General features: G+C 39.8%; 1 protein-coding gene across 15 annotated transcripts in view; it reads right to left on the bottom strand.

Annotated features, from left to right (window-relative positions):
* The window catches only part of FBXW11 (F-box and WD repeat domain containing 11), a 120481-nt gene that overhangs the window by 12044 nt on the left and 84944 nt on the right, over window positions 1-23493 (bottom strand). For all 15 annotated transcript variants that reach the window (XR_007461588.1, XR_007461589.1, XM_049648677.1 and 12 more), the window contains 6 exons: window positions 18868-19054; window positions 17909-17999; window positions 10179-10316; window positions 5712-5830; window positions 4237-4486; window positions 1382-1500 (listed from right to left, as the gene is read on the bottom strand). Coding sequence is in view for 13 of the 15 variants with exons in the window: in XM_049648677.1 (XP_049504634.1) it covers window positions 1382-1500; window positions 4237-4486; window positions 5712-5830; window positions 10179-10316; window positions 17909-17999; window positions 18868-19054 (904 nt within the window). In the remaining 2 variants the exon portion in view is untranslated. The remainder of the gene's footprint in view (window positions 1-1381; window positions 1501-4236; window positions 4487-5711; window positions 5831-10178; window positions 10317-17908; window positions 18000-18867; window positions 19055-23493) is intronic.

The raw sequence follows: 23493 nt of genomic DNA, 5'->3' as shown, positions 1-23493 counted from the left end.
ACTGAAGTTAGAACCAGTGGACCAGCATAATGGTCTTCCTCTCCTGATGAGGTTTAGGGATACCCCTCCTAGATAACACTCCCGGACACGAGGGTTGTCCAGTTTACACAGTCACAGTGGGATTCTCATTAGGTATATGAAGTGTCTCAGGAACATGAACCCATACACTACGCCCAGCCTTCTTCTCGGTGTATGATTTACAGAACAGTTCTGAAAATAAAAATTTTTTAATTTTTCTGTCATCATTGATTTTTCTACATTGTTTGTAAACATAAATCACAGCAAACTAACGTGTACAAAACAAAGTTAGCAAACTCATTCTGTAACAACCTTTTCTTAGCCCCTCTCCCTCTCCCAATAGCTCTTACCATATACCCAATGAATATTTTACCACAGCCACCCTCAGCAAATCTTCTCATCAGTGTCCATGACGGTGGCTTCTCTAACCTACTGTGAGCAGAGGCATTCAGCACTGCCACTGACTCCAAAGTGGTTCCCCTCTATAAACTATAAAGGAATATACATTCTTATTTTGTAAAATCTCAGAGATTCCGGTGAGAAAGGTAAGGACTATTTACTGATGAAATATTAATATAAAGCATGATGGATACAAGAGAACCAAGATTCAGGGTCAACTGACTTTAATAATATCTTAAAACTTAAAATGATAAAGAAAACGTGCAGCTGTTTAAGTTTAAAGAAACTTTAACTTGCAGCTGTTTAAGTTTAAAGAAAACTTTATTGCTGTTTTATTCCCTCCTTCCTTCCTTCTTTTAAAAATCATCTTGAAACCAATCTTTATTTTGCCCAAACATTAAACAATTTGATTTAAAAAAAAAAAAGTTACCAGCATATGTTGGGACAATGGAAAAACGACTTGGGATCAGTGAGTAGATATTTAAGGGAAATTCTTAACAAATAAAGTGTTTATGGATAGTCAGATTTATTAGAAAGCAAGGACACTGAGTGCTGGGAAGAAAAAAGGGAGATAAAATAAATGATGAAACAGGAGTGGATGATTTTGTAGTGTAGCCTCGGGTGAGACACAGATAAATCAAGTACACTCCTCCCACCTGTTAGTGAGGGAGACAGGAGCTCACAGATAAGGGAAAGTAGAGAGTCAGGCTGGAGCGTCCTCTCTTCTGAGGAGTTCTGGTATTAAGGGGTCTTGGGTGGAGTTTATGTCATAAAACGTGTGTACTGGAGGAGTCAGTTTACCCACTTCAGTTCACAGGACCAAATGGACTAATAAAAGTTACCTATAGTTTTCTTACTTGAAGTATCTCCAAAGGCTCCAAGTCTTTTGAGCATCAGGACTGGGGCAGGAGTCAAAACTATAGCAAAAATCAGCCTACTTGTCAGCACACCAGCTTCTACTCACCTTATGGTATTATCTGATGATCCACTAACAACCAGCCGATCCCTGTACTGGAGACAGGCAATGCCTCGCTTGTGCCCATTCAGAGTACGAACAAATTCACAGGTACTCGTGCTCCAGACCTGCATAACCAATTAATAATACTTTAAGAATAAACGCCGAAAAGTCCCCTCACAATATACCTTTTTAAAAATATCAGAGCTTCTAAGAATGACCAAAATACTTGATTATGAAATCTGGTTCAGAAGCTGGGGGACAGACTGGCCAGCATACAGTTTTCTTAGCTGCAGAGTGATAAAACAGGAATGAAACACAGAGGGAAGCTGTGAAGTCTCCAACCTTGAGATATTCACAAAGAGAACATCTCCTGGATGGTTCCGACATTCACTTGCCTAGAGGGAAGAGTGTGGGCCAGATTTTATGTTTTCATGCCAGCTGACATGTCATATCCAATGTAACTGATGTGAAAAAGTTTCACCTTTCACATCCTCCTCTTTTCCAGCATAGTTTCTTGAACAGCTCCATTTGTTTTGACACATCACTCCTAATATTATGTATGTGGAATAAATAATCCCTCTTTTGTGAAACCATCTGCAAGACTTAGATGCTCACAGACACACTTAATATATTACAAGCCAAATAAGGAGACGCAAAGCAACCAGAGTGCCCTGAATTATTTTACCAGCTGCGTTTGTAGTTGAATGGGATAACTAGATCTCCACATGCAAAAGAATGAAGTCGGACCCCCAACTCACACAATATACAAAAATACAATTCAGAATAAACCAAAGGCCTAAATGTGAGAGCTGAATCTATGAAACCCTCAGAAGAAAACACAGGAGTAAATCTTTGTGATCTTGGATTAGGCAACGGTTTCTCAGACAGGACAATAAATGCACAGGCAACAAAAGGCAAAAATTGATCAATTGCACTTCATCAAAATTAAAGTTGTCTGTGTGGCAAAGAACATCATCAAGACAGTGAAAAGAGAAGCCACAAGATGGAAGAAAATATTTCCAAATCATTCACCTTTTAAGGTACTTATAACCAGAATATATAAAGAATTTTTGTAACTACACAGTAAAAAAAAAAACAAAAACAAACAAAAAACACCCAAATAATCCCATTTTTTAAGTACATGAAAGATTTAAACAGATGTTTCTCCAAAGAAGATACAAAAAAGGCCAACAAGCACTGAAAAGATGCTCAATATCAGTGGTCACAAGGGAAATGGAAACCAAAACCAGAGATAACCACTACACAACTACAAGGATGGCTGTAATAAAAAAGACGGGCAATAACAAGTGCTGGCAAGGATATGGAGAAATCCTCAAGGCTGATATTATGCAACGGCTGCTCTGTAAAAAAGGCCCAAACCCTCCTGACTTCCAGGCAGCGATCTTGTTCCAACTGGTCTGACTGAATGGTAAGTGAGTTACTGCACACAAACCCTACTTGTTCAACTGCCAGACCACTTTATCTAAAGGTTGATGCTACCTCTGTAATGTGTGGGGCTAGATACTAGATACCAGAATGCCACCTAGTGCTGGTCATAAAAAGAAGGTTTTTTGATCCAAATTCAAATGCTCACACAATGCTGGTGGGATTTTAACACAGCGTAGCCACTTTGGAAAATGTTTGGCAGCTCTTCAAAATATCGAACCCAGAGTTACAATTCCAAGAGAACTGAAAATGTATGTCTGTGCAAAAAGTTATACACAAATGTTCATGGCAGCACTATGTTTAACAAATGAAAGGTGCAAACAACCAAAATGTCCATCAACTGATGAACAGATAAACAGAGCGTGGTACATCCACGCAATGGAATTTTCTTCAGTCGTTAGAATGAATGAAGTACTGACACGTGCTACAATATTCATGGATGAACCATGAAAACACCACACTAAGTGCAAGAAGCCAGATGGAAAAGGCCATATATTACAGGATTACATTTATATGAAATGTCTAGAAGAGGCAAATCCATGGACAGAAAATAGATTAGTGATTGCTAAGGACCAGGAGAAGAGAACAGGGGTTGGCTGTCAGTGGGTAGGAGGTTTTTTCAGGGGGCAATGAAAATGTTCTGAAACTAAACTATATTAAATGGCTAACACTGTAACTACACTAAGGGGCACTGGACTGCATGCTTTAAGTGGTGAAACTTACGGTATGTGAACTATATCTCAAAAGCTAAAATTTTAAAAAGTTAAAATGGATACTGGAATCAGACCTGCATTTACTACATCCTATGACTCACCGTAGACTACAACCATTTGTCTCATGCCTGCCACCCACCATACGCCGAGCTTCTTGAGGGCAGGGATGGGTCTTATTCATTATTGTATCTCCAGCATCCAGCCTAGGGTCTATGGCACGGCATAGACCATTAAGCGGATTAATTCAAATGAAGTGAATTAAGTGAATAAATCAAATCTCAGCCCCGCCACTAACTAGCAGTGTGGTCTCCAGCCCAGTTCTTCACTCTCTGAGCCCCATTTGTAAAATTGAGGCAATACCTTCCTCAACAGAGTGCTGGAAGACATCAGTGACAGGGTAAGGTGAAGCTCCTAGCACTCAGTACATGTTCCACAGGTTAGTTCTCTTCCCCTTAAACACGTGATCAATGGTGTCATTTCATGAAATAGAAGGCTGCTCTCCATCGTGGACCCATGACCCTTTCCTCCTACCTTGCCTGTGATTCCAGAAGCATGAAGAATGGGATTGCCTCAAGGGCTCAAGCACAGATGAAGGAGATTACAGATCTTGCCCAGTACCAGGTTGGTAAAGCCCACCTCTGCTTCCTCTGTGTTTGAAAAGGCACAGGAGGAAGCAGAGTTATGACTAGCAGATACACTTACTTTGATGGTTCTGTCACCAGAGGCAGACACGATGTATTTATCATCAAAGTCTACCACATTGACAGCAGCACGGTGGCCAACCAGGACACGGCGTAGAGTGATATCGGTAGCAGAAGCCATGTCCCACACAGCGATGGAGCGATCCTTGGAACAGGTCACCATAAGTCCATTGCTGAAGCGTAAGTGCAGTACAGCCTCATTGTGGTGGATCAATGTGTTCAGAACTTCACCCGTGTTCACATCCCAGACTCTAGAGAACAGAAAAGCACAATGCGTGATTACTGAGACAACCAGGAAGAGTCAGTGTCTGTGCCCTGGGCCCATTCTTAGTAGTAGGCCAGGGAGATGTAAGCTTCACTTGTGACTGGGACCTCACACCCAAGACCATGTTTAAAAGGAGCCCCCAGAAGCAATTATTGTATTTGCTGAGAAGTACTGAGAGGGTTTCAAAAAAAGGCGGCCAATTATGGAGGGGCCTGGGTAGCTGCTCAGTCAGTTAAGTGTCTGACTCTTAATTTCAGCTCAGGTCATGATCTCACAGTTCATGAGTTCGAGCCCCACATCGGGCTCTGCACTGACAGTGTGGAGCCTGCTTGGGATTCTCTCTCTCTCCTTCTCTCTGCCCCTCCCCCAATCATGCTCACTTGATCTCTCAAAATAAATAAATAAACTTAAAAAAAAAAAAAGGGAAGAAAGAAGGCCAACTCTGGCTCTGTCCAGGTTTAGGTTTATTTAACATCAGGTAATCAGGGACAGTGATGACAACAAAATGATTCTTCAAGTAAGTGGGCTCGCAAGGAGTCTGAGATGACAGGGGAAGGAGGCTTCATAGCTGGGGAACTGAGGGCAGTTTCCAAGCTTAAGGCTCTTTTTGGCCTCTGATAGGTCTCAGAGTCCATTACTTATCCATTGCACACGAGAGACTGTAAGTCATGACAACTCATCAATTCCCACATGCATCTATTTACCTAACTGCTTTATGGACAAAGGCAATATGGCAGCTGCTCCATCCATGACATATAAGGTTCTCAGGGTCAGCCCTTTCACGTCACAGCTTTTCTGTAAACCCAATCTCCTAAGAGGACAAATTCACACAGACCAAAGGAGGAAAGTCACAGGCTTCTGTGGCAGAAGCAGTGCCTGAAAAGCACTGAGTCAGAGAAAGGACACTAGCATGCTGGTGACTTTTCCAAATGTCTGGAGCATGGTCTCCCAGGAGAAAGCTAGTCTAACACTAGGTAATATTTCCTAGTACATTTCCACCTCTATAACATACAACAACGAGCATAGGACCTACTTAACAAAAGTTGGCTTTCTAGCCTGCTTTGTTCAAATAAACCCACACCTAAAGTGGTTTTGAAATACAGCATATAAAACATATACAAAGAATGTGTGTCTTTATCCCCGAAAAGGGTGCAGTCTCAGTCTTCTCACGGAAGATATGGAAGTCAGACCAGCGAAGCCAAATCACTCACCTCACTGTAGAGTCTGAAGAACCAGTCACAATGACACGTTCATCATACTGGAGACAAAGGACAGAGCCAGTGTGTCCCGTTAACACTTTCAAACATTCCAAGCTGGTTTTATCCCAAATCTATTGAGACAAGATCAACCACAAACAGTGATTTAGTATATCACCTTCTGATAAATGTTTTTGTCTCATCTTACTTTCTGAATCACAAAATAGAACAAACCTGCATTACAGTAAATAAGAGCAGTTAAACTTCAAACAGGTGGAAAATGACAAAAAAAGGGAAGAGGCAATATCGAAAAACTTCCAAAACAGATGTGCTATTTTGTTTACTTTGTCCCTCTAACCATTATACTTACTATATTTAACAGCCTTATAAAGGGAATTTTTAAATAAACTCTGAAAAACAGTGTGACAACATTAAGAGCCTTTAAAAATGCATATCCCTAACCCATTATGATTACTTACAAAAATTTTAAAATGAAAAATGTTCGACATTTCAGAAAAATTTCAAAGTAAACTGAAAAGCTTTTAATGAGAGAATATAATGCTTCATTACAGTTGTTTTTTAAAAAATAGAATAAAAACCATCTATATGGTGATATAATCAATATATTTAAAACAAAAAAAAAGATGAAAAGGAAAGATAATGTAATAATAGTCGGCTTTGTTCTCTGAGTGTTCTTTTTCTCCCTTCTTTTGATCTTTCCAATGTTTTTCAAGTTTTCAATACTCCCCACATATAATAGGGGATAGGAAATCATTTATTTTAAAGATTGGATTGTTAAAAATAGATCATGTGAACCTGTTTCTTCCTTTGTAAAATCATACTGTCATAATTTGCAGCATCCCTGAAGTTTACTACAAATAGCCAAAACAAGACATTTAACTGTCTTTCTACAACAGCAAGACTTGCTTCTAATTTCTGACCTATTAGAACCACGGTTATTTTGAAAGAGTGACTGGTGATCCAGGACTGGTACAGAATGAAGGACAAAAGGTTTCCAACCACTGTTCTAGATGATCTCTCTAAAGTGCATCTCTGCTCTACTGTTTATGTCTCGTAAATAAAATGCATGCCTATTTTAAACATGGTGTGCCTCTATTAACGGCACTCTTTTAGAAACACATCCAATGTAAATGAAACGCAAGCCTGTGGCCAGCCTATGCTCTGACAAGGTCCTTATAAACCATTCTTTTTTTTTTCTTTTTAAGGTGTATTTACTTATTTTGAGAGAGAGAGAGAGAGAGAGTGCACCCACGTGGGGGAAAGGCAGACAGAGAAGGAGAGAGAGAGAGAGAGAGAGAGTAAGAGAGTCCCACGCAGGCTCCACATTGTTGGCTCGGAGCCTGATGCAGGGCTTGAACCCACGAACCATGTGATCATGAGCTGGATGCTTAACCAACTGAGCCACCCAGGCACCTCCCTTATAAAACATTCTCACTATTCCTTAAAGGATAACTGCCCAAATTAAATAGTAACACACGTCACTCTTGCCAGAGTATATTTATGGCTGCAGGTTATCAGGGCTATTGATTGATAAGTATTACATAAAAATAGGGTTCTGAGGTCAAATATATTTTGGAAGTGGGGAAACACTGGGTGTCTCTCTCCTGCAGACCTCAGAGTCTTTATGTGCTACTCTATCCTGTGAATTTCTAAGGAGATACAGCATGCCGTCAACTTGAGGACTAAAAGAAATTACTCAGAAAAGAGTGGGGGATGGGGGGGAAGCCTGGAGAAAATGTAAGACAATAACAAAAGATCTACTATTTATGTAATTAGAGTCTCAGAAGGAGAAAAAAAGAAAATGGGGTAGAAAAAATATTTGAAAAAATAATGGCCAAAGACTTGAAATTTGGTGAATGAAAGACATAAATTTACAGATCCAAAAGCTCAGTGAAAAACTTGCTAGGTATGACATCAAAAGCATGATCCATAAGACAGGCACCTAGATGGCTCAGTTGGTTGAGCATCTGACTCTTGATTTCTGCTCAGGTACTGATCTCTCAGTTCATGGGATTGAGCCCTGCATCAGCCCTGCACTGACAGTACAGAGCCTGCTTGGGATTCTCTCTCCTTCTCTCTCTGCCCCTCCCGCACCCTCATACACTCTCTCTCTCTCTCAAAATAAATGAACTTTAAAATAAAAAAACATGATCCATAAAAGAAAAAAATGGTACACTATTCTTCATCAAAATCAAAATCTCCTGGTCTATGAAAGATATCATTGAGGAAATGAGAAGACAAGACTGGAAGAAAATATCTGCAAAACATATCTCAAAAAAGGATTTGTATCCAAGGGAACCTGGGTGGCTCAGTCAGTTGAGCATACAACTTTAGCTCAGGTCAGGATCTCACGATTTGTGAGGTCAAGTCCAACACTGGGCTAGCTGCTGTCAGCACAGAGCCCACTTCAGATCCTCTGTCCCCCTCTCTCTGCCCTTCCCCTACTTGCACTCTCTCAAAAATAAATAAAAATATTTTTTAAAAAAAGGATTTGTATTCAGAATATGTAAAGAACTCTCAAAGTTCAATAATATGAAAACAACCCATTTTAAAAATGGACAAAAGATTTGGATACTTCACGGGGCACCTGGGTGGCTCAGTCAGTTAAGCTTCCGACTTCGGCTCAGGTCATGATCTCACAGTTCGTGGGTTCGAGCCCCGTGTCGGGCTCTGTGCTGACAGCTCAGAACCTGAAGCCTGCTTTGGATTCTGTTTCTCCCTCTCTCTCTCTGCCCCTCCCCTGCTCTCTCTCTCTCTCTCTCTCTCTCTCTCAAAATAAATAAACATTAAAAAAAAAAAATTAAAAAAAAAAAAAGATTTGGATACTTCACCACCAAATATACAGATGGCAAATAAGCACATGAAAAGATCATGTGCTCATCAGTCACTGGGGAAATGTAAATTAACTCAAAATGACATATGTCTACATACTTATTAGAATGGCAAATACCAACCTGAGAATACCAAGGGCTGACAAGGTTGCATAACAAAGGGAACTCTCATACCTTATTGATAGGAACATAAAATAGTACAGCCACTTTGAAAACCAGCTTGGCCATTTCTTAGCAAGAAATACAGATACTTACCATATGGGTCAACAATCCCACTCCTATGTTTTTACTCAAGCGAACTGAAAATGTTAAGTTCTCATAAAAACTTGCATACATGTTTATAGTGGCTTTATTCATAATTGTGAAAACTGGAAACACAAATGTCCTTCAACAGGTAGACGGATAAACACGCTGGGGTGCACCAGAAAGTAGACTGCTACTCAGCAAGAAAAGGGAATCAACTACTGCTAAATGTAACAAAGGAGATAATCTCATCTAAGATGCTAAGTATAAGAAGCCAAACTCAAAAAGCTACATACTGTGTGAGTCCATTTATAGACTGTTCTCTAAAAAGCAAAATTATAAGGATAGGGAAAAAAAAAGACTGAGGAAAAAAAAAAAAAGGTTGGGGCACCTGGGTGGCTCAGCTGGTTAAGCCTCCAACTCCTGGTTTCAGCTCAGGTCATGATCTCACAGGTTCGTAGTTCAAGCCCCAAGTAGGGTTCTGCACTGACAGCACAGAGTCTGGAGCCTGCTTGGGATTCTCAGTCTCCCACTCTCTCTGCCCCTCACCCCCACTCCACATGAGCACACATGCTCACTTGCACTCACGTGTGCTCTCTCAAAAATAAACTTTAAAAAAACATTAAAAAGTAAATAAATAAATTTAAAAAGCCCAGTGCCTAAGGGGAAGAACTGAACACAAAGGGGCTGAATAAGGGAACTTGTGGGGATGATGGAACTGTTCTATATCTTGATTTTTGTTATGGTTACACAATTCTTTGTGCTTGTCAAAACTCATAAAACTTTACAACAAAAAGAGTGAATTTTCCTGTATGTAACTTGTAACTTTAAAAAAAATGGCAAAAAAAAAAAAAAAAAATCCTGCTGTTTTCTTAAATACGAGAAAATAAGCTATAAACAATGTAAAACAAAATCTGTCAGATCAGCTGCCGAACATTAAAAACACAGAAATGATCCAGCTTATCTACTTTTGAAGAGTGAATTAAAACATATAAATATAAATTGCTCTATCATTCTTTTGTGTTATCACTTGAGCCTTCGTCAGCACCCATAAAAGGCAATGACTTTGATTTACAGGCAAGGCAGCAATGCCTCCACCAGCTAGCAAAGTCAGCAAGAGTCCTGTGATACTGAGATATTTTCCATGCGCACCTAAACACAGAACACAGAATGCACATGTGCTTAGAGAAGGATAAGAAGTGAGACAATCCAGGGGTCTTGTGTTAGTCTAGGGAAACACTCTGCGGTTCCTGAGAACCACACTGAGAGCTGCCAAGATGGAAGGGCACTGATGAAAACAATCTGGAATAAATGGAGAGATTCAGTGATCTAGTATCTAACACAACCACAATTCTAAGAAGAACACATACAAAATACAGTCATTCACCTTAATAGAATTATCTCGTAGGCCACTGATAATTTTTTCATCATCATACTGTAAACAGTAGACACCTTTACTATTTTCAGAGCGGCACTGAATCCTCTGCAAGTTGTGTCGTCCACACCGCCAGTTAGATTCTATAGTCTGGGGGGAAAAGGAGGCAACAGATGAGTTTTTGTGAATCAACTATTCTATTAGGCTTCAGACTCTAGTGTTGCTTCCAGGAACAGCATACCAGATACCCCATCTTGGTTTGCATAACTGTCTGTGGATAGGAATCATGCTCTTTCCAAGTAAGACATTAGCCCAACAGTGTTTTTTGTCAAACGCTCCCTATCTGGCAACCGCCAGAGGATTTCCAATGAGTTTGAGTTGGGTTTGAAAAAAAAAAATAGCCTAGACAGAACTCAATATGCTTAAAGAATGCCATTTGCACCCAAAACATACAAATAAGTAGTAACTCACTGGGTCACTCTCTAATGCCAATTAAAATATTTGGCAGAAGACCACCACCAACATTAAGCATATACTGACAGTCTATGTATCCATCCAAGGCATTGTCTTAATCACTGAGAAAAGACATTGAACAATTACTACCTGTCAACTACTACAGAAAGAATTTTATTTGTTATCCATTTTTAATCATCTACTAGACTGAAAGGTCCTTTAGAGTAAGAATGGCACACCTGGGCCCTGGATAACATTCTTCCATCATTCATGTAACATTTCCTGAGATGCTACTTTTTTCCATACACTGACTGACTGTTCAAGGGAGCTACCACTACAGGCACACAGGTATCTAGGCACACAGTATCTGGAACTAGATCTACTCAAAAGATGTTTATCTGGTTAAATGATCCACACACTAACCTTGGAAGGAAGTTCTTATTCCCTTTTAAAAACAAGGGAAGAGTTTAATTTCCTGAGGCCACAAAACTAAGTAACTAGACTAAATGGAAATTATACCCGGTTCTTCCTGACAATGAGTCCATGCTTTTCCACTAAAATATGCGGTGTCTGTAAAGAAGTATAGTCCTAGCTATTGAGGCAGTGAACACAGAACATAAGATCGGTAACAATTCCAGATAAAACAGGAGTGCCAAATGAGTGATTAAAACTATAAGTTCTGTAGGACATTTACAGGAGAAAAACAGAACGAAGGCCTCAGACCAGTGGGCAAAGTTTAATGAGAAAGTGGATCATGCCCAGGGCACTAGAAGACCTAAGCTTTGGTAGTAGATACGAGGCATTTTTAGGATCAAATGGCACAACGTTTCTAAGAACAACCCGAGCGCCAACTCCAAATCCTTGAAATTAGGGGACTAAAATAATTGGTTACACCAGAGTTCAGGATATAGCCTGAAAGATTATCTCTGAGTAGTTAATTATATGAGTAGCTGAAAGTTTAATTAGTTGCTCTGCTAAAGGAAGGTGATAAATCTCATCTTCATTCACAATATGCACTTAATTACTAGCTCTGCTGACATCTGACAAACTGTATCTCCTCTTATGTTGAAGGCAGTATGCTTCTGTATGCTCTAAACTGTTCAAATTTACTGAATGTTATGTGCCAGGTACTATGCTTTCATAACACTATGGTATGTGATTTAAATATTTTATAGCTAATTTAATCATCACAACTCTGAAGCCGAAATTACTGTCCTCCTTTTATAGAAAAAGAAATGGAAGGCTGGAGATAGTGATACACATATACCTAAAAAGGAAAATGTTTCATCATTTGTGGCCTCTACACTTAGCACAGGAGCCTGGAAATATAATCCCTGCCCTCAAAGAGCTCCTATGTACAGCCTTGAAAGAGGGCAGGATCGCATATTTCTAACACCCGAGGGATGCAAGGAGGTGTCATAGAGATGCCAGGAGTGAGGAAACGCTCATCTGCCCATCTGCTACCAAGTCAGAGCTTCTGAGCCAGCATCGTCATCTCCAGTAAGTTTGTGAAATGTCAGAAATAAAGAATATTCTAAAACCAAAATTAATAATAATAAGAATATTAATAATTCACCCCACCTCTGCTACCGCTACCAACGTAGATAACAGATCTGAGTATATAAGCGACTTTTAGAAAAGGGGTCCAGAAAAAAAGACTTAAACTGAACTCAATGCTTAGAATCATTTAGAGAGCTAATGTATTTTTAGATAGTGACTGAGCCACCTCAGCATGCTAAGTATACCAGGAAAACGCTGACTTAGGAGACAGATGCACTGGTAACAAGTCTCATTCATGGCCAGTGACTCTTGGCAGTGGTTACCGATATTCAGGCTACACCCTACAGGGGCCCAGAGAGTTGCTGCAGAAGGTATGACTCCATATAAACCCAAAGTATTACAAAGTTGAATACGTAACATAACTTACATATATACATATATATGCATATATGTGTGTGTGTATATATACGTGTGTGTGTGTGTATATATATATTTGTGTATATATTTATATATATGTAGTGTATATATTTATATATACATAATACGTATATTTATATATACATAAATATATTATGTATATATATGTGTGTGTGTGTATATATATATAAAAATATATATATATATCGGGTGTTAATTTAAAAATTCATACAACTGCTTTCAGTTATAAAACATAAACACTTGCTTTAAAATATCATCAAATCAGTAAAGCAGCTTTGTTACTCTATGTATTTCAATGCAGAGGGAAAGTATTTACTATCACATGGGAGACTGAAAAAAAATAATGTAAAAAGAGAAAGCAGAAGAAGCCTCATACCGAAAAGAACTTCCTATTTGCTCCCTCGAGTGGAAAATGTTTTCTAGAACTGGGCGACTTGATTACAATCTTTTACTATACCTAAAAACCTAAAGATGCAGCAGAGAGGACCAAAGAGGAGTTGGGGTGAGGCAGCAGTCAGCCTGGGGTACACCCATCCCCTGCAACGCCTGGTCAGAGAACACCGCCTGACGTGACAGCCTGGGCCATACCCTCTGCCTCTGGCCCTCACATAAGAAATGGAGGCCAGGCCCTCTCCAAAGCTCTGTCAGATAACAGGCTCTTGTTCTAAGCTGAATGGAAGTTAAGAACTAGGAAATGGCTTAGCCTTTCAATATTCAGAAAAGAGCCTAGTTTTTCTAAAATACATTTCTGAATTTTAAAAGAAAAGGTCTGCCAGGTCATGCTTGATGGGTCGTTTTAGGGAGCTCCCGCTTAAGGCTGTGTTAAAAAAAAAAAATTTTAAGCTCCTGAATCACCACAGAAGTGGTTTGTTTCAAAATGCCAGGAAAGGGACACTAACCCAGCGCAGGGAACAGATGGTTTTGCTGCACACCAATCTCGTGTAACTCCTGAGACTCTACTCTTCTCAATTCCCTGGGCCACCCACAAAAGAAAGCAGCACGTCCTGCTGACTATGCCTGCCCAAAATACTACCTACCACCATATTCGACGACCTCAACTCTTACTAGAATGCTTATAAGCCAGGTCTTTAAAAAAATAAATAAATAAAAAATAAAATACTAGACCCTTAAAAATGGAAGGCAGCCCAGTGTGGTACAGAAAATACCTAGGTCAGTTAGCAGCTTTGGCAAATGAGGTGGGATTGTTTGCGCTGCAGTTTCCTCCTCTGTGAAAATGGGAAAAATAAGATCTACTTCCTTAAAACTCTTGTAAGGAGCAAATGAAATTGCACATATAAAGTGCTCATCACAGTGCCTACAAACGACAGCAGCGACGCTCCTCCTCAGCTGCGGAGAACACAGACCCAAAGGAGTAGGCCGTGACCAACAAAATCTTGTCACCAAGATGTCAGGAACGGTTGTCTCGGTCTGGGCTGGTATCTAATGCTGCTAGCCCTGGGCCCTCCCTAACCGTTCCTGGGAAGGGGCTCAGCCTTCCAGTGCATTTCAGCTGTGACTCCAGCAGCAGGGATACAGGGCATACACAGGTGCACCTCTTTAATTATGCAGATACCTGCCATTACACTTAGACATCATGTGGTGTGGCTACTGTAGAGGAGTACTTCGTGTTTTTGAGAACTTGTAAAATCCCCTTACCCTGTGCAAATTTTAAAAATACTGGGAAAGTAGCCATGATACACAGAGTATACAGCGGCATTTAAATTGGCAATAGAGTGAAAACAGATGTCTGAGTATGGAGGAATAACATTATTTTTAGAAGCCTAAACACAACTGGGTGGGTGGGCAAGTTTCAGCATTTTCTGGTCAGGACAATATTAATATCAAGTTTGCAAACCACAAAAAAGCTTCCCACTTTCCCTGAATAAAATGTGGTTTATTAAAAGGTGCGATACAACACACCATCATTTTACCAGTGGTCTATTCCAAGGAGAGTGCTTCAAAGGCTTTAATCCAGTGAATAAAAAGAGGGGAAATGCGTATTACATGAAAGAGTTTACACTACTCTGAGATGGCAACAGAGAAAAATCCAAGTTCAGGACACAGAATTCTGATTAAGTCTATTGTAACAACTCCCACCTCTCTGTTGAGAGACGCTAGGGGGCATAGTAGACCCCCAAAAGAGCATGAAAAGAGCATGAGCTTTGGACTAAGACTCTGTTTTGATCATCTGAGAGTTAAATCAAATCACTGCGGCAAAGTACCTAATAGTAAGCTCACCATTAGCAGTGAGCAGAACAAATGAGACTCTAGATAGCAGGGGAAATATGGCTGCATCTTTGAGGAATGTGCCTCGGGTTTTCCAGGAATTTCTTCTCAACTCAGAGGTACTCTAAACCACGCCCTCCCCCGCCCCCCCGCCCCGTGTGGCAAGAACACCCAAGAGAAATGAAGCTTTGCAGAAAGCTAAGAATTCTTATTTATTCTCCCCAGACTTCATCTCTCACATCTTCATTTCCTCAATAATGGGAGTTGGCCGCACTAAGCTAGGTTTTCTATTTTTTTTCTTATTTGTGATGGGTCAATGTAGACGGGCAAGGTCATCTGCTCATCACAGTCAAATCTAGGAATGGACAGATGACACAAGACAGTACCTGAAACACAGCTGTCAAAGTAGAACAAGAAAAGAAGCAGCTGTTGTGTACTGGCAACTTCGCCAAGTATATGGGAACTACACAGAGACTCTGCAGGCATGGAGGGGCAACTGGGCAGGGGGCACAAGCACCCACTTGATGCTCGGGGTGTAATTTATCTTTGGCAATGTGCTTCTTAAAATTAAAACCCTTTAAAATACTACCTTTGCCATAAGTAGACTATAACAAGGCCAACTAATCTTACCTTAACTCATGCCCTTTTTTTAAACTAGCAGTCAAGGATGCTGAGTACTCACACAACTGGGGAGAGATGAGATCACCTTGAAAAGTCCATAGGCATGTAACATCACACCTCTTTCTCCTTCACTTCCTGAGTTTTCCACTTTGAAAATGATAAACAAGACACTAACCCCAAAGCTAAATAGACCTCAGTTCAATTCCCATCTCTTAGTCTCAGTTTTCCCTTGTTACAGATAGGGATAATATGTACCTTGTTGTAAGAATTAAATGCAATAATCTCTGTAAGTCATACAACATAGTTCATGGTATACTGCAAGAGCTCAACAGAGGGTACCTGTAATTATTATCTTCTGCTATGAGAGTTTCATGCCAGCCATATGGTCAAGAATCAAGTCCTTGAGTCTCTATTTGTTTGATCCATAGGTCACTGACACAACTCTCCACATGTGTGTTCACCCTGGTCAGACTAAAACACACTCCCAAAACAAAGGTAAAGAACTCTATTCTGATGAGGCACCAGTGATCTCGAGTACAAAAAAGTTGTAGTAAGTGCAGAAGAATTGTAGGTTGATCACAGACTCTATTACTCACTGTGTGATCTGGGGCGAGCTATTTAATGTTGTTGAGTCTCCATTTCCCTAGCTCTGAGTAAGGACATGGCCTACCTTGCAGGTACTGTTCAGAATGCTAAATGGAAAAGTGTATCATAAGATGCTTAACAAAGTATCTAGTACAAGTAAACGGTCTTGTAGGCATGATACATTATTTTTTATTATTACTACTATTAGTGAATATGCCAAAGTATAAAACATCATCCCTTACACTAAGAGATCTAGCCCACAAAAATCTGGAGGAGACTCTTGTGGGCCACCAGTGGCTTTTCCCAAACCACACTTTAAGAACCACTGGGTAGACCACCATGATGTAGAGGTTTTGCATCAAATAGGGTTTTCCCCCATAGCTCTATTTCCCTCACATCTGCCTCCTCCACTAACTTTAAAATATTATTTTAGCCTGAGGAAATGGTTACGGTAGGTAGTGTCACATATTATCATGCCACAGAGTACTGAGTTCATACTACTGATTATAAAGGTATTCATGAGGATTAAATAATCTGTAATGTCACCAAAATCTTCAACCTGATCAAAGTTCTTCCAGAGTTCCTATTTATTAATATTGACTTTAAACATCATCCTTCTCATAACAAAGGATTTGCTGAAATTAGTCAAGGAAATCTGGAGTTGCTTTGGAAAGAACAGTTGAAAATAGAAGCAAAAAGTAATATAGTTTCTAATATGTATGCAAAGTAATAATTAGTACAACTATCTTGGGGTAAGAGACAGCTCCTCTCCCCTAAAACACACACACACCAATTCAAGATTCAAGTTAACAGTGTAGGAACAATTTATTCTAAGTTTTGAACTTCCAGTGGATCAAGTAATTCCTAACCTTTGATTAGTCAGGCAGAAGTTTTAAATTATTTAGCCCTCCGTAAAAGATTGCTTTACAGCTCATTTTAGGAAGTAGATGCTCAAAACAAGGGTTTGTGTTTTAAATATGATGTTCCCGTCACACTGAAATTTACCATTAACCTAATGATTCCATCAGTTCACATCTGCCTTAAAAGGGAAGGGGGTGGGGGAGAACTCCCAAAAAAGCACATGTTTCTCCATTAATGAATTTTGGCACAATAACTTTTATGTCTATCACCTGGGAGAGAGGATTACTTGACATTTGGGAAACTGAGTATAACTTTATGGGTGATACAGCACTGCCTAGCAAAGGCTAAACTTTTCGCCAAGGAGGAAATAGTGAAGTAACCAAGACCTGCCAAGAACACATGTGAAAGAGTTAATGAGAAATGCCTGTGCCTGTCTTTCCTGGTTCAAGGAAAAGGGCTAAATAATAAAACTGAACTAATTAGAACACATGAATAATATCAAACATCTCCAATGTTTCTCATCAAGTTTACAGAGTTTTACTGGTCTGGTGAAGTTACACTCAAATCCAAAATGGTCCAGGAGCATAATTTGCTGTATAAAACCCACTTAACTATTGCTTAGATTCATAGTTGAGTCATTTTTATGAAAAAAATTATGGGAAATTTACAGAGGAAACTGAGCCTTGTGCCTTCTCTAATTCTCTAGAGATGGCTCAAAAATGTAAAACTGCTAACCTGAAAAACTGTGCCTGGGATTTTAGAAAATTTATCAAATTAGAATAAAAAGCTGACTTTGGACTCAGGTTTTAATTAACTGGCAACTTTGCAGAAGCATTTCAGGTTTTAGAAAAGCCAGGTCAGTTTTTACAAACAGGCATTATCTACCCTGAAGTATGGCTGCAGGTTATACTGACTGTTGACATATTTGCTTCAAGAGTTCAACATAAAAAAAAAATTACTAGCTCTATGTTTTTAGATCAACAAAACGCTCTAAGGCAACATAAAAAGTTGAGAACAAGACACAAAGAGCCCATAAAACAGATAAACCATAAAGTTACCTCTATGTCCTGGATAATCTTTGGGTATAATGACCTATAAAATGAATTGGGAGGGCCATCTGTAGGTCTGTTCTTAAACAGGTACTGATCCCTGGCGAATGGAAACAAACAGATGTTATAATCTTGCACATAAAAAGGTGAATTTTATTTAAACGTGGTGCTGACAAAGATAGTGTACCCTTCGAGTGTTTTGATTTTAACAGTTCAAAAATAGGATTTCTGACCATTACATTTACATATTAGACACAAATGTACTTTAACTTCCAGCTCTCTAACACAATCCTGGCCTTTTATTTTCTAAATACCCAACGCATATTAATCCAGCCTTTCATTCTATAATTTAATAAAAAACGCTAATGCAGCTTTGTGAAAAACCTTACTTGGGACACATCAAACTTCTTCCCATAAGGAAAATAACAGCCCTATCCCTCACTCACACCATAGCCTGTACAAGCTGTAACTCTCTTTCTGTGCTAAGTGGGCCAGGTTATGGACACGTATAAAGGTATAAAACTGTATGTAAGTCAATGGGTCGGCTGAAAATTCCTGCCCGCCTTGCCTCCCATATCTTCAGTCAGAGCAATGACAAAAAACAAAATGTTATTGACTTTCTCATATTTTCCTTTTTCTTATCTATCTTTTGGTAATAGTATCATCACCTAAGAAAAATGTGAAAGGAAAACGAAAACATAAACTCATATATTTGAAAAGCCAAATCACTCATTCAAACTATAGAATACTTCCTAACAGTTAATACTTGTAAAGGAAACATGCATTGCAGAAGGAATTACTCTAACAGCTTTAACTCCCCCTCCCCCACGTGCCACTTGTGACCACTCCTCTTGCCCACTTTAAAATAGGCCAACACATTTGGCAAGTCAAACTGCTTGTTTGAATAACCAAACTGACGCTATGTCCAAGAAACTTTTTTCAGGGGAACAAGCAACCCAGGAACTTACCACCCTCTTCTTTCTGAAAGTCCCTTCCACAGAGGGTCAGTGCGCACCATCCTTTCAATCAGCTTCTTCCAAAGCATTCCTTCCGAGATCACTCGCTGCCATTCTTTACATACCAGCTCTGCTGCACACAGAGACCTGGCATCCAGGTAAGAAAGAATGTTTTCTGCTATGTGATCTAAGCCTTGCTCTACAAAATAGAAAAGGCAATGAAGGAATGGGAAGGGAGATGGAAATGTACCAGTCACCATTTCTGTAAAGGTAAGAGGAATAACGAAATCCTGAACTAGGTAACATACCTGACTAATATCAAAAGTTCAGATATACAAGTGCATGAGTACATAAACACATACACTTCTTTTTGGTTCTGAGTTTTTAAGATAAAATAATTGATGGCAGGGTGCCTGGCTGGTTCAATCAGTAGAGCATGCAACTCTTGATCTGGGGGTTGTGAGGTCAAGCTCCAGGATGGGCACAGAGCTTACTTTAAAAAAATACATTTGTTTTTTTAATGGTTATTTATTTTTGAGAGAGAGAGAGAGAGAGAGAGAGAGAGAGAGAGAGAGAGAGAGACCGGGGAAGGGGCAGACAGAGAGGGAGACACAGAATCCAAAGCAGGCTCCAGGCTCTGAGCTGTCAGCACAGTCGGATCCCCAACTGACTGAGCCACCCAGGCACCCTAAAAATCAAAAAAAAAAAAAAAAAATGTTTTGATGGCAACAGATTCTATGTATAAAAGTGGATCCTGGACAGGTCTCTATTTGTCAGATGTTATGAAAAAAGACTTATTTGCATTCTTTACATAACTCTTAGAAAACTACTACAGGGAAATGATTCCTAAAATTTTAAGGATGAGGCACAGAGAGGTTATTAAGTCCTCAAGGTTTCACAACTATTGAATACTAAAACTAAGATTGCAACTCCGATCTCTTGCTCCTAAGTTTGTGTTCTTTCCCCTCTGACTTACCGTCTCTCATAACAAATCATCCATTTAATATATGACCTATGTGAATCTCTTGGAGCCAAGGAGACAAAGAAGGAGAAACACTCACACATCTTAAAAAGCTTATGAAAAGTCAAGTGACAATCCAAGAGTTAAAGTCAGGTCTCCTTAAATGTATCTTTGCCAATCATTTCTTCATCTCCTTCTTATGGAGGTAGAACCCTCAAAAGCAAGAACCACATGTCTGTAAATTCTTGAACCTTATGAGATTTATCCCACACAATGCAAGGGTCATCCCAAAGACAACCAAGATTCAGAGTCTAACTGACACTGCCATCTAGTAAGGAAATCACCATTTTCATCAACGTTGCCACCTGTGAACTCCCATCCTATGGCTCTAGGCAAGTCTTCTGTAGCTACAAAAAATAAAGCTCACCTCCCAGACCTATTATAGTGGTGGGAACACTAGACGTATAGGCAGAAAATTTCAATTTCAAGTCAAGGCTCACCATGTAGCAGTTCTCTGACATGAAACAAATATTTAAACATAATCCTGAAACATCACTGCCCTTTGGTCTTTTACCATTAAATAATGGTAATTACCAGTAACCACTGTCCTTTCGCATACTACCAGTAAGAATCAGATGGAAGAACTTTATAAAAAGATTTTAAAGGAAACAAAACACCATATAAGGTTAATACTTGTTCTCTTTTTTAAGATAAATAGAAGCCATATAGTAGCATTAACTTTGCAGGATGTAAGTAATTCTTTTAAACTTTCAGAGCTCAGTTTTCCTCATCTGTATAGGATGGGGATAATAATCTCTATTTTGAAAATATCAGAATGAGATGGTGCGTTAAAATGCTTTACAGACTAATGGTTTCTTCAACTCTGAGAATGACACTTTATACTCTTTCTTGATTGTGGTTTACAGGCTTTTCACATACTAATTCTCCTACTCTGGACTAGATCTAATATCCAAGCTCTGATCTGATCATAAAGACTACATACACTGAGACCACTATTTTTTCTGGTGACTGTCATTATATCACAGTTAATGCAGTCAAAGATTATACTGCCTTTATCTAGTAGTCCTATCACAGTAGATTCCTAAGATGAGTAAGATAAATAAATTCCTAGGCCTGTTTTCCAAAAAGATTTATTAAAGCAATTCCCCCACGGTGCCCAGGTGGCTCGGTCAGTTATGTGTCTGGCACCCTTGATTTTGGCTCAGGTCACGATCTCTCGGTTCGGGGGATCAAGCCCCACATTGGGCTTGGTGCTGACAGTGTGGAGCTTGCTTGGTATTCTCCCTCATCTTCCCTTTGCCCCTCCCCTGCTCACAGGCATGCTCTCTCTCTCTCAAAATAAATAAATAAACTTAAAAAATAAAATCCCCCCGAATTCTACATTTGTATGGCTAATGGAGAGGTGAAGGGCAGCTTCATGCAAAAGTTTATAGTTATCCTTACTGTAATTCACCTTTGAAGCTTAATCTGACCCTTGCATGTCAACCTCTAGAATTCTGATTCTGTCATCCAGAAGAGTGGATATTCCACACCAAATCTGCATGATGGGCAAATGTAGTAAGTCTTTATCCCAAGTTCTTGGCAAACATGTTAAATGGGTCAGAACCAAGGACAGCACCCACGATTCTAGATCTGTATTTCCATCGAGGCTACTGTGGATCCATTCATTAAATACTCACAGTACCAATACAGAGCCACTGGTTCTGTGGCCACCCGGATGTACTACTGTCCAGCCCACATCTCTCTATTCAGTGTTCGGATATTTGGAGAAACTCTGCCCCCCATAAAGACCCTATCACCTTTACCTTTGCACCATTCTTCTGACCTACTAATCTGATAGCCTTATCCCAATCTCCCACCCCACAATCAAGTGAATTTGGTATGGTTACTCTTTGTAGTCCCTTGCTGGTGCTTCCTACATGAAGTTGGTATTGTATTTTTTGTTTACAAGTTGGCAAGGAGCTGCTTTGTAACCCTTTTTTAACATATATAACCCAAGTTCATGACACAAAAATTATAAAAGGCATATAAGCAAAAATTTTTAATCCCTAAATCCTCTCAGAGATAAAGGTTCCCAGCATTCTGTATACATCCTTATAGGTTTACACAACCCTACACGGTCTCTTCAGCTGCAAATTAATTAACTTTGACAATCCATTTTAAAAGTCTGTCACAGTATAACATTAAATTTACTAGCCAATATCCCCCAAATACACCCAACCTCAGGTCTCCAGCTCTTAACACCAGGAAGCCTGCTCATCAATCATCTCAGAGTACTATCCACGCAGGGCTACCAAACGCAGTTGTACAAGCTGTAAAGGGTACAACTGTACCTAGTAGCTCTGCCTACAGTTTTCTAATGTTTGTTTATTTTGAGCTGCAGAGAGAGATGGAGAGACGGAGAGATGGAGGGATGGAGAAGGAGTGAATCCTAAGCAGGCTCCATACTGTCAGAACAGAGCCCAGTGTGGGGCTGGAACCCACGAACTCCGAGATCATGACCTGAGCCAAAATCAAGTCAGACACTTAACCGACTGAGCCACCCAGGAGCCCCTCTGCCTATGGTTTTCAATTACTTCTCAACGTTCCACAATTCTGAAAATCACAACTAAGTGTTCAATCACTACCCTGGCACACAATGTCTTTAGGTCTACTTGTCTATAGAAGCTGTGTGTTTCCTTTTTGTGTATCTCCATGATCATGTGCTCCTTTCTTCCATTTGCATTTAAAATCAGGGAGATCCATGGATAATCATAGGGTACTTGTACCTCTCCACTGCTAGGGCTGACAAATTTACTGACAAGAATTTCAAATTTCAGAATGTCTCTGCCCTCTACAATCACATTTTCTTTTAGCACCTCTAATCATGGGCTAATAGATTTAGCTCTTCTCTGAATTTTTCTAATTCTGGGTTCTTATCTCATCTAGTTTCTCACATCCTATGAGTACAGTCACCTTTCAAGGTCCACATTACTTCCATATCGTCAACTAAATCCTCCTAATTGGTTATAAACACACCCCTAACCAATTCCCCTCATGAGTCCCTCGCTCTGAGTGATGAAATGCATAGTGAGATAAGAATGCATCGGATAGCTGCTTTCTCACTGCAACTCAGTGCAACTTCCTCAATGACTGCAACACCTCCATCGTCTGTATCTGAGCTGGGAAAGTGGCATCCATCCAAGTCTTCTACCTGGCTGGGTGGTCCAGGAGCTGGCTCTCAGAAGCCTGTGTAGTTGTAGTTGAATCACTTAGGGCAAGTGATTTTTAAAAATAAACAGGGGCACCTGGGTGGATCAGTCAATAGGGTATCCGACTCTTGGTTTCAGCTCAGGTCCTCAAGTCATGACCTCATGGTTCGTGGGATTGAGCCCCGAGTGGGAATCTGTGCTGACAGCGTGGAGCCTACTTAGGATTCTCTCTCCACCCCCCTTGCTGTCCCTCCCCCATTCATGTGTGTGCCTGTGGGCTCGCTCGTTCTCTCTCTCTCAAAAAAAAACAAAAAACAAAAAAAACAAAAAACCAACTTAAAATAAAACAAACAAAAACACCACCACCAAAAACAGATTCCCTGGACATTTTTTTGGTCTACTGAATCAGCATGTTTACATGGTGAAGACCAGGAATCTGTCTTTTTAGAAGTGCCACCAGATAAT

Source organism: Panthera uncia (assembly GCF_023721935.1).
Source record: "Panthera uncia isolate 11264 chromosome A1 unlocalized genomic scaffold, Puncia_PCG_1.0 HiC_scaffold_17, whole genome shotgun sequence".
In the NCBI taxonomy this organism is placed as follows: Eukaryota; Metazoa; Chordata; class Mammalia; order Carnivora; family Felidae; genus Panthera; species Panthera uncia.
The sequence above is the reverse complement of the archived record's forward strand: the minus strand, read 5'-3'. Positions and strand labels throughout refer to the sequence as shown.